General features: G+C 51.7%; 1 protein-coding gene across 3 annotated transcripts in view; it reads right to left on the bottom strand.

Moving 5' to 3' along the window:
- Positions 1-11,849, bottom strand: part of SLC24A4 (solute carrier family 24 member 4) — a 170,290-nt gene that overhangs the window by 43,428 nt on the left and 115,013 nt on the right. The window contains exons 8-11 of one of the 3 annotated variants that reach the window (XM_017546968.2): positions 9,221-9,246; positions 7,098-7,151; positions 5,269-5,411; positions 442-611 (exon numbers count right to left, since the gene is read on the bottom strand). In XM_017546968.2, the coding sequence (XP_017402457.1) occupies positions 442-611; positions 5,269-5,411; positions 7,098-7,151; positions 9,221-9,246 (393 nt within the window). The remainder of the gene's footprint in view (positions 1-441; positions 612-5,268; positions 5,412-7,097; positions 7,152-9,220; positions 9,247-11,849) is intronic. The other 2 variants (XM_017546969.2, XM_037745165.1) reach the window with 2 other exon arrangements.

Below are 11,849 nucleotides of genomic sequence, written 5' to 3'. Positions count from 1 at the left end.
AAAAAAAAAAAAAAGACAGAGAGAGAGAGAAAAAGAAAAGGAAGCCCCAGAGGTCACTGTTGCTCATTAGTGTCTTAGGTTTCCTCCTGGAGTTCTGTCCACAGAGAACAGGTGTGAACTCACCTTTTCTGTTTTACCCTAAACAACATTTTAAAGAACCAATCCATGCTTCCGACTGGCCCTTCTCCAATTAGTTCCACTCTAGTGCCTGACAAAATACTTAGTGAAACAGCTCAGCCAGGGTATTCGATTGCTGTAAGCTTTAACATATCTTCTCAAAGGATACTTTGCTGCCTGGGGGTGATGGGCAGGCTTCCAGAGGCCCCAGGGCATCCTTCCTTAAACAGGTGCAGTGATCAATGGCGCCAGGAAGAGCCCTAACGAGCCAGGCCCTCCTGTATCTACAACTGCTCACTTTTACCGTCCTTCAAGCAAACTTACCTCATTAATGATGATTCTGCTGGCCATCCGTAGTCGGGTCCTGGGCCCAAACTTGTTGGTGATCATGATTCGTAAGCCTGCTTCTGGGAAGGTGAACTTGGGAGGGCTGGAGCTCATGATCTCGTCCACCATCACCACGGGGCTTTTGCCATACTGTGGTTTCTCCTTCACTATTGAGCACAACGCCATGATTAGTGCTGGTCTCTCTGAGGACACCCAAGTGCTGGGTTCACTGACTTCCCCTTGCCTGGTGAGCTTCCCTAGGCTGTGGTCCTGGCGGCTGGCAGCCACCTGGAAGTCTGGATGCCTGGCTTCAACTCCTCACGTCAGGCAAAGTGGGTCACTGGCTTTGAAACACCTGCTGACCTAGCATGTGAAGCCCAGTGGGTCCCCTTGCTCCAGGACCACTCATGAGCAATTGATGCTCTTCTCCCTCTCTTCTGGGGCCCAGTCTTGGCTAATTACAAGGGTCTTTCCGTTCCTCATCTAAGCCTTACCAGCGAAGCCCACCTACAATACAGACAGAGGCCTATCACTTTTCACCCGTGATTATGAGGGGACCTTTCTTTCCTCCGTTTATAGAGGCTCAGATGAATTTTTGCAAATCGACAAGGTCCCCAGGGTGGGGAAAATGCTGCAGAGCAGCAGACACTGCCTCTGAACTTCCTGCGAGGCCACCTGCTCTGGTCTGCAGGAGAGGATGTTTGCAACTTTGTTCTTTATAGGGCAAGTGGTAAGGTCAGAGATGTAGATCATGGGCCTTAGACAGGCAACTGAGACTCAGGAGAGGAGCCTGCTTGTTTGAGGATGCATGGTGAGCTGCAGGCTCAGTGCAGTGACTTTATAAAGCCTGATACTCTCCAGGGGGAGGCTGGTCTCTCTGACCCTTTCCTTCCCCTCACAAGGGGGAGGAACAAAACTCCTTGTCTCCAGACCTCTTCCTTGCCATCTTCATAAACCTGCACTGTGCCGGTATCCTTGGGGATTTGACATTTGACTCCGATCCCTAGGAGAGTCTAGTTACAAAACCACTCATGAACACAGCATGCAGACGCAGGCAGAGTGTTCCCTTCCAAAGGGCTGTAAAAATGGCTATGCCTGTTCCTCTGCACTGGTTACCAGCTCCCGGTGAGCGTCCATTATGGGCTATAGGGTAACCAGGGAATCAGTCCGTTGAGCAAACCCGTGCAAGAGTTAATAGCACAAAAATGCACAAAGGCACACAGACACACACACTCCTCACCAAACAGGCAAGGCTCAGCAGACAGGAGGCGTGTGGGTTAGAAAACAAAGCCAGGAGAACATGCATTCGTCAGAGACGGCCGCGAACCTCTAATGAGGCTCATGGCGCATCGGTGGGCCAGGCTTAGGTTGGTTGTTTTGCTCGAAATGCAGGTGTTATCACGTGGATGAAAGCTGACTACTTACAATTTAGAAGAGGAAGAGAGTTAAGGAGACAAAGGCCAACAGAGATTGCCAGAGACGATCAGCGTGCGGTGGGTGCCGAGAGTCATGGGCAGCGCTCTTGGTGGCGGCGAAGACGCCCGGGGTAATGTGGAGGAGGGTGTTAGTAGCAGGCTCCTTCTATGGGGAGCTTCAATGCTCGGGGCCTCTGGCCTCTGGGATGGCTCCTGTCCTGGCTGATTCGATGGCTCTGCTTCCACTCTGAGGAGCAGGAGTGCCCCCACAGCTCACGCCCTCAACCCCTCACTGATGCTGAAAAGCTCGAATCCCTCTCTGCTCAGGAGCCTCCATCCTGGCAGGAGGTGGAACCCACAGCAACTGCAGGCTCTGGGCTCCAGCCTACAGAACCAGCCGCATGCCAGGTACTGCTGGGGAGCAACTGGGCTCAGAGGGAGGGAGCCTGGCGTCTGTAGACACGAGTCCAGGAGTCTAGGCCTGTGCCCACACGTCCTTACGTACTCTCTAGGGAGCTTCCTCCTTTGGCCCTTATCTAAATGCATTCACTCTGATAAAAGCTACAGGAAGATGGGATTCTCCCTCCTTCCCCAGGATGCCTGGCCCTCAGGACGCCTCATCCTGGTGCCCGCTGACCAACGGCAGGACAAGGTAGTGTGCCCATGCCTGGAGTGGCTGCCCAGACAAGAACCCAACGACAGCACATTCTCCTGGCAGTTCAGCCCAAGGCCGGGCATCACCCAACTCTCCCCACTCCAAACCAAGGCCGTGCCCAGGGCCGGGGCAGCCCGGAAGGTCCACAGTGAGCCTCCCAGGTGAGGCCGGAGGCAGGTGGCCCTGGCTGTCAGGCCGTGTGCAAGGCCACCTGAGCACCAGCAGGAGGCTGCTTTGGCGAGCTGAGCCACGTAGCCTTTAAGAATGTTTCAGTACCCAAAGGCCTTTTATCAGTGTGGTGGGAAAAAGGCTTTCTCCCCACCTTTCCTGTAAAGAAGTTGGAGGAAAATACAACAACTGAGAACAGCTTGATCAGGCCTGAGAGAGAGTGTGTGCTCTTAGAGGATCTCCCAGCCAGCAACCCATGTCTTCCTTTTGGTGGGGTGGCCACACGGTGACCTGCCTGCAGCTAGGCACGGAGAGGAAAACTCCGTTGTCATCTCCAGCCAGAAGGTTCCATGGCAGCACCCTTAGGAAAGGAAAAGCCCCCAGGCCCTGGCCTCCCCAGTCCCGGCCTCCCCAGTCCCAGCCGGAGTGTTACCGGGGCTCCTTCCTCCTGTTCAGTCATGTCTACATAGGGGACAGTGAAGAGTAGAGACCCTCGTGTGGCCCTCTGGGAGCCTCTTATCAGAGAGGCAGTAAAAAGTGGAGCGAAGAAATCCCCACATCTGCCTCTCCAGGTCTCCCCCATCTCTGATTCCAGGTGTCCAGACCTGCACCCCACTTCCCTCTGCACTCTCTGGGGACTGTTTTCTCCCTTGGCCCTTATCTAAATGCATTCCCTCCAATAAAAGCTGCAGGAAGACGGGATTCTCCCTCCTTCCCCAGTGCTTGGGGGCAGTCCCATGTCCATTCTTCCAGTTTTCTAGAAAATGTCCTAGACTTAAAGATATTAGGGAGAAAATAAACTTCCAGGGGAGTCCCACTGTCACAGGCACAAGAGTGACGGAGACAGGCACAGCAGTGCCAGAAAAGGTACCGCGTGGGCGGTGGCCTCTGGGGAGCTTGGGTTGCTGGGAGGGTGAGGAGCTGAGGCTCCCGGGCCACGAATGAGGAGTGCTTCCCGCAGGGTCCTGGGAGGTCTCCTTGGTCAGCCACAGGGTGGTAGGTGGCTCTCAGGTGAGCATCTCCCGCTGGACTGAGTGACTCAGCACACGGTACTTCTCTTCTTTGCCACGAAGGCCCAGAGGACCCAGGAGCACCACATATAGGACAGGGCAGCAACCAGCCTCAGTCCTGCCAGCCTGTGTGTGGGGACCAGTGATGGATGTCTCGGGGCCACTGCGTCCGTGGAGCTAAAATCCGCCACAGCAGCCCACATGGCTCCTTCCCCTTCTGAGGTTGTCCTGGAAACTGGCTTCCCCTGGGGTAGGCTGCTTGGCATTTATGAAACACGACATGCGAACCAAACTCCATACCCATCAGCTCCTCAGCTCTGCCCCGCGTGGGTGGGCCTTGGCAGCCAGGCTGTGGCCTGGACCGCACCCCGCCACCCCAGCAGGCTTCTTCCTTCTAGAGGGAGAGACCCCTTCCTCTTGGGGGTTACCTAAGACAGGGCAGAACAGACTCCCAAAATGTTCATGGGAGGAAACCCCTGTTTCATTGGCCACAGGATGATGACTGCAGAAGGGGCCCAGAAATACAGATTCTGGCTCCAGACACATCTGAGGCCACCTGGCCCCACCACTGACATCACAAAAGAGTTCACCTGAAAGACGATGAGATTAGCTGCAGGCCGTGGGGAATGATGGGGAAAGACCCCTGGGACACCAGTGCAAGGCGCTCGTCTGCTGAAGGCCTCGCCCAGCACCATGGGTGGAGCTCAGACCTGTTTGTCCATAGTGATGGCAAGAACCGCCCAGGCTCTCCCACTGGTCTGGGCTAGCGTGAACTCTCTCTCCAACCAGGCAGCTGCCCCCACAAAGGAAGCCACCTGGTCACTGGCCTTGGATTATTCATGTTTCCAAGGAAGTCATCAGTCAGACCCAGGTGACTTAGAGAATTCGCTAAGACATGACAGGAAGAGGCTCTGGAGGCCCAGACCCCCACTTCCCGGACAAGGAGGCTGAAGAGCCGCGGAGGAGACGAGGCGGAGGAGACGAGGCTGCTGCCCAGGGGAGCGGGCTCTCTGGCAGGGCTCTCAGGGGCTGGCTTTGGGGTGCCTGCTCAGCTTCGTGTCTGCCTTTCCTGGCTTTGTCCTTCCTCTGGGTGATGGTTCCCAGCCCCAGAACCTGGTGCTTTGCCCAGAGTCATTCTCCATCCAGAACTGGGTCTGGCATTTGAGAAGCTGCAGAAGGCCCAGGCTGGCTCTGCCACCCCAGCCCCTCAGCTGCCTGTCATGGGCTCTTACATGGGTCAGGGACACTACTGCACTCTGAAGAGCCAAACAGACCTTGTGCCTTCCTCAGGAAGCGTGGGAAAACTCCCAGGAACGTGGCTGTGCTTTTCTGCTGTACTTCCCCTCCATCCCTTCCCACCTAAGCAAACCCCATGTCCCAAACTGACACTCCCTCCTCACTTAGGGCACCTGTGGTCAGAGGTAAGAGGGTGACAATTTAGAGGGGAACTTTGTGAGAGGGTGTGTGTGTGTGTGTGTATATGTGTGTGTGTGTGTCTGTGTGTGTGTACACAAAAGAGAAGGAGAGAGTGGCTTCCAGGACACATTTCTGCACACTCCTGTCTGCTCAGCCTTACCTTGCCCCAGCAATGGCACGGAGGGGTCATCATAGCTACCGTCATAGAAATCATTACCAGCCTCCAGCTCACTGTTGACCGGGTTGCCATTTGCAATGCTCTTTTGTTTGATCGTAAAAAAGGCTTGCATCTTCACATTGTACCTGGAAGTGAGGGGAGGCAGGAGGTCAGGGCAATGGAGAGGAGTCCCACCGATTGGGCAGGGGGCCATCGCACCCCATCCCTGCGCGCATCAGCACAGCGAAGGAGTGGCGGGTGGCAGGGGAGGTGAGGAGCCTCGCCTTTTCAACTGGGCTGACAGTTTCCTGATAGGGACCTGGGAATGTCTGGGGACACCTGCTCCTATTGAGCTGGTGGTGGACTTCCTGGGGGCATAAGAGCCCTTTCACCCAAGAAAATGACTGAGGCCTACTTACTGGAGCCTGTCCTAATAAAGGAAGCTCAGCCTCACCTCGGGGACAGGCTCACAGGGGGCATTACCAGGCCCACAGGGGGCATTACCAGGCTCACAGAGGGCATTACTAGGCCTGTCCTCTCTGCTTCAGCAGCACATCTTGCTCCCGGGCTGCTCACGGGCACCCCCTGCACCACTCACAGCCAGCACTGCCATCGCCCCTGAGGGAAGAGTCTCTCCATCTCAAAGAACCTCAGGCCAGCTCCTCGCTGAAAGGCACTCAGAGTGCAGATCATTTAAGGACAATGCTTTTGCAGACTGACAGTTTATCACCTGTTTTTATAAAACATTATATATGTTTTATGTAAATGTGGGATTTATATCCTCATAAAACCCAGAGTGTTGTCTTTCTTTTTAATTACCTATCGAGGTACGAAGAGGAAGATAAACCTGAATGTGGCTCAGCTCGTGAGTAGGGGTGTGTGTGTGTGTGTGTGCGCGCGTGTGTGTGTGCGTGCGTGCGTGCGTGTGTGTGGTGGGAAAAAATATATATGTCATAAAATTTACCATTCAGAGTACTTTCCCTTTTTAAGTGTACCATACAGTGGCATTAATTACACTCACATTGTTCTACAGCCATCACCACAGTTCCCAAAACATTTGTATCATCCCAAACAGCAACACTGCTCCCATTAATTATTAACTCCGTCTTCCTTGCTCCCCAGACGCCTGCACTGACCTCTGATCTACCTCAATGAATCTGGCTCTTCTAGATCCCTCATGTAACTGGAATCAGACAATATTTGTCCTTTTGTGACTGGCTTCTTTCACTTAGCGTAATGTTTTCCAGTTTCACCCATGTTGCAGCCTGTCAGAACATTATTCCTTTTTCTGGCTGCATAGTATTCCTCACGGGTAGTTTTGAGATGGTTCTGACCTGGGTGGCTTCTGGAGGGGCTCAAGGTTGCATAGCCTGAGTTTGCATCCCCAGGACCATCAGTGGTGCTGCAGTTGTGCAAAGCAGTGGCCCTGAGAAGTGGCATTTTATGAAGCCTGGGGCAGAGGTCAACCTGCCTGGTTTTTTGGAAAGAGTGGTATTAAATTATCAGAAGGCTTCTAGAGACAACAAAAGTGAGTGGTTCCCCAGGGCAGGAAGGAGCTCCCTGCATGCTCCTTGTTTGGGGAACAGCCTTGTGGTCCACACATCAGCCACCAGCGTGATTCCCCTTGCCTCGGTGTGGACGGCACCCTGAAACAGCATCTGACAGCCCTCCCCTACTCCAGCCATCCCCCCCACAGGCTGTCCACCGGACAGCTGGGGCTAGCCTAAAAGGACAAAGTTCTGACAGATGTTTTTCTCCCTGCTGTCACAAAAAGCTAGAGCAGGCAGGGGGGCAAGGCGTCGGCAGCCCCGGGGAGGAGAAAGGGCACTTACTTCATGATCAGAATATAAAACACATACAAGATGATGAGCACCAGGCCTTCCCACCTCAAAGAGAGAAAGGAGATTGCAATTAGAGCTTGGGGCCCGGGGCAGGTGAAGGCAGGGACTGAGGGGTCCGGGAGTGGAGGAGGGTGGGATGTCTTTACCTCCCCCACCCCAAGTGCCAGGCCCAGAACCTGGGCGCATGACAGAACCCCTCAGCCTGTAGCTGTCTTGCCACCAGCAGCCCTCTCAGTGATCAAGCAAGAAAAGCTGAGGGGTCTTTTCTCAACTAGAGAGGTCTGCAGGACAGAGGTGGGGTTCCCCCGACTTCCTAGAAAAAAGAGGGACTAGGACCACCATATCCCAGGATTCATGGAGGTTAGTGGCCTGAAGTCATACAGACTCGACCCCAAGAGACCCTGCGGTCACCCAAGATTCTGGGCAGGAACCAGAGAAGCTGTGGGTGTGGGTGGAAAGGGGCCTGATTCCCACAAGTGGGGCCTGAGAGCTGAGCGAATACACGGCAGGTGGTACAGGAGCCTCCTGGACCTTATGCTGGGCATGGAAGTGTTTGGGTCTTCCTGGGATGCACCACTACTACCCTCTGGTGCACTCCACCCAATCCCATGAGCAGTGGGGATTTTCGTAGCTCTGACCATAAGCCCCTGAGGGAGCATACGAGCTTTAGTTCATTCATTCACTTGACATGTATGAACCAAAGCCCCCTATGTGCCCAGCATGGGCTACAGTTGTTTGGGGAGCTCTTCCCTTTGCTGACCTCCAGCTCCTGGAACCACTGTTGCCATCCCAACCCTGTCTACAGATGACAAAAATGAGACCCAGGAGTTCAGAGGCCTTCCTGGGGCAACACAGCGGGTTGGAGACCAGGATAGGACCAGAACTAGGTTTCTCTGGGCCTACAGCACACAGCTGCTCAGGGCAGGTGGCTGATGCCCTTGGTCTGATCGTCTGACTCTATTTCCATAAATAATCATACAGGATACAGCCTATAATCCAAGCACTTTGGGAGGGCAAGGCAGGTGGGTCACTTGAGCCCAGGAGTTCGACACCAGCCTGGTCAACATGGTGAAACCCTGTCTCTACAAAAAACTAAAACATTATCCAGGTGTGGTGGCACACATCTGTAGCCCCAGCTACTTGGGAGGCTGAGGCACATGAATCACTTGAACCCAGGAGGCGGAGGTTGCAGTGAGCCAAGATGGCACCACTGTACTCCAGCCTGGGTGACAGAGTGAGACTGAGTCTCAAAAAAAACCAAAACCAAAACCAAAACCAAAAAACAGGATGCAGATTCTGAATTGTTGGCAATCAAAAGAAAATTTTCATGATTTATGACTGTAAAATGCATTCCCATGCTATCAAATAGAGTGGAAATACCAACCTGTTCCTCAGAAGTTTGCGATTTATGTATCTTTTTTGGGGCATGGGGTCTCACTATGTTGCTCAGGCTGGTCTCAAACTCCTGAGCTCAAGCCATCTTCCTACCTCAGTCTCCTTAGTAGCTAGAATTACAGATGTGAACCACCATGCCTGGCTATGTATCTTAATTAAGAAATCAATTCCTAACTCAGTATCTTAAAGATAAGTCCCTATATTTTCTTTGACATTTTCTAAAAAGTATCATTTTTACAGTAATATCTTTAAATCACCTGGAGTTTACCCTTGTGTAAGGTGTGAGGTAGGGATCTGATGTTGTGTTGGTCTGTGTGAATTCCCAGTTGTCCCTGCAGCATTCAAGACACCATTCCTAACTCACTGCCTTATCATGACATCTCTGCAATGTCCCCTATTCCAGAAATAGGCCAATTACTGCATTCCATATTGGCTTATGCTTATCCCTGTGAAAAATACCATACTGTTTTCACAATTTTAGCTTTATAATATATCATGATATCTATCAGATATGGTACTATAAAGGGAAACAACTTTTCTCACTTTGACAGGATAAAGAAAGGCATGATTTCTTAGGATGATATCTTTTTTTACTTTCACAAATTAATAAGGTTAAGTTTATAAAAATAATTTTTTAAAAAATTCAGGGAACCCAACAAATAAGGATACTGGCAACAACAACAAAAAAGAACAATGAAAAATAAACTTAAGACACTTACCACACAATTTGTTCATCATATATGAACTGGAAGACAAAAGAAACAGAGTTGAGGTGGCTGGGACATATTTATTTCAAAACAAAAACAAGCACAGACACCCAGGGACCCAGAGCCAACTTATACTGGCCTTGTTATGTGTGTTATGAAACCATTTCTGAGCTGCTCACTTACAGGCCTTTCCTTAGTGGATCCTAGGCCAGCAGGGTGCTGTAACACATGGCCCCAGCTTAGCGTGGCCATCCCAGACATATGGCCTGTGCTTTATAACAGTCTACGTACCTGCTGGGGCTAACCTGGCAGAAGCCTCCCTTCATTCATGGAACAGAGTCACTATAATCAAGAAATCTCAGAGACTGAAAAGATAGCTCTGTGTGTGTGTGTGTGTGTATGTGTGTGTGTGTATGCAGGGTGTGTGTATGTATGGTGTGCAAATGTGTGTTGGAGTGTGTATCTTTTGTTTGTTTGTTTTTGAGATGTAGTCTCACTCTGTCACCCAGGCTGAAGTGCACTGGCGTGATTTTGGCTCATGGCAACCTCCATCTCCCAGGTTCAAGGGATTCTCCTGTCTCAGCCTCCGAAGTAGCTGGAATTATAGGCACACACCACCACACCTGGCTAGTTTTTGTACTTTTAGTAGAGATGGGATTTCACCATATTGGCCAGGCTGATCTCAAACTCTTGACCTCAAGTGATTTGCCTGCCTCAGCCTCCCAAAGTGCTGGGATTACAGGTGTGAGCCACCACACCTGGCCTTCACTTCATTTTATAAATCAAAGCATTTTATTTATTTATTTTTTTGAGACAGAGTCTCACTCTGTTGTCAGGTGCCAGGCTGGAGTGCAGTGGCACGATCTCGGCTCACTGCCACCTCTGCCTCCCAGGTTCAAGCAATTCTCCTGCCTCAGCCTTCCAAGTAGCTGGGACTATCGGCGTGCGCCACCACGCCCAGCTAGCTTTTGTATTTTTTAGTAGAGACGGGGTTTCACCATGTTGGCCAGGATGGTCTTGATCTCTTGACCTCATGATCCGCCTGCCTCGGCCTCCCAAAGTGCTGGGATTACAGGCGTTGAGCCACAGCACCAGGCCTTAAATCAAAGTATTTTTACATGATTTTAGCGAATCCTTAATTTTCTAGTAAGGTAACTGTCATGCAAATTAAGGAATGATTATACTTTGCTCTGTCAGGAATTTTATCAGGAGTCATTTATTGTGGAAAATCACATGATCACCATCGGCACCACCCATGGGGTGCCAGCCCAACACACAGGCATCAGTCTGCATTTGTACTAGATAAGCTCAGAGATTGTTTTTGTGGGAGGGAACCAATCCCTTCATTGGATCTCCTAGCATCTCCGTGCCAAAACATTTACATACTAAAAGATATATTTTTCCATTATAAATTACATTTATTTCTCCTTTATATTATAGTTAGGGCATATGTTGACCTTTTTGAAATCATGTATCCGTAGATTGTTATATCTGTAAGTTCTATTTCTTGGGGCTGTGGTAGGTAGCCTGCAGGGGGGTCCCCATGCTCCCACTGCCTGACATTCATGCTTCCCTAGAGTGTGGGCTGCCCCTGGTGACTTGCTTAGAATAAACAATATATGGCACACACGGCAGGTAACGCTCCTGAGAGCAGGTTAGGAAAAGGCTGTGGCTTCCATCTTGGTGCCTCTGGCCCTCACTCCGAGGGAAGCCCACCACCCAGCTGAGAGCTGCCCTGTGGAACAGTCAGTGCCCTGAGTCCTGCCCACAGCCACGTGAGTCACCCAGCAAGCTCAGCCCCGCCTGCCGAGCTCTGCCACGATCCTACCCTGGCTGACACTGTAACTACAGCCTGGCAGAGGACCTGGCCTGGGACCCAGCTATACCACTCCTGGCTGGTTTCTCAGCAGTTTAAGACCAAGATTTACAGGCATTGATCGACTTACGACCTATGCAACTTACGATCATTCGACTTTACGACCACAATCGCTAGCCACGACTGCTCCGCGTCTGACAGTGCAAAAGTTGCCCAGCTGGGTGTACGACAGTGCGGACCAGCTTCCAGCAGCACTACCATCTCCACGTGCATATAGCCTACTCAACTTACGACCAAATCATGTTACAACCGGTCTGTCGGAACCAATCGAGGTCGTAAGTGGAGCACTAGCTGTATTCTCTCTCACAGGAAGCAGGAGAAAATAAATCTTTGTCTTAAACTGCTGAGTTTTGGGGAAATTTGTTATGCAGCAGTAGGGAACTAATATAGGGACATGACTGCCTATATAAAGTTGGCTGTAGGTCCAGTTAAGAGCTGTCTCCCAAGGGCACATTCCACCCCTGAAGTCTGAGTGTGCCCCTCTCCCCCGCTTCAAAATTCTTTTGGTTTGAAATGCTCCCTGTGAATGCATGCTTCTTGGCTGTGTCTGTCACCCACCTCACTATCAAGTGCCATCATGTCACCCCAGCCTTTGGGGCCCAGTGGGGACACCCCACACAACTCCAACAGGTCCAGGGCCCCCTTGTGATCTCCTCTCCTCTCCTTCCTCTCCTCCTGGCTCCTCCCTTGCTCCCAGCTGCTCCCTCTGCCTGCCCCAAGCTGGCCTGCTCTCTTTCCTGCCCTATGGGCAGTGGAACCAGAAAC

The sequence above is a fragment of the Cebus imitator genome, unplaced genomic scaffold (genome assembly GCF_001604975.1).
Source record: "Cebus imitator isolate Cc_AM_T3 unplaced genomic scaffold, Cebus_imitator-1.0 Scaffold193, whole genome shotgun sequence".
NCBI classification, from domain to species: Eukaryota; Metazoa; Chordata; class Mammalia; order Primates; family Cebidae; genus Cebus; species Cebus imitator.
This window is presented reverse-complemented; position numbering and strand designations above follow the sequence as displayed.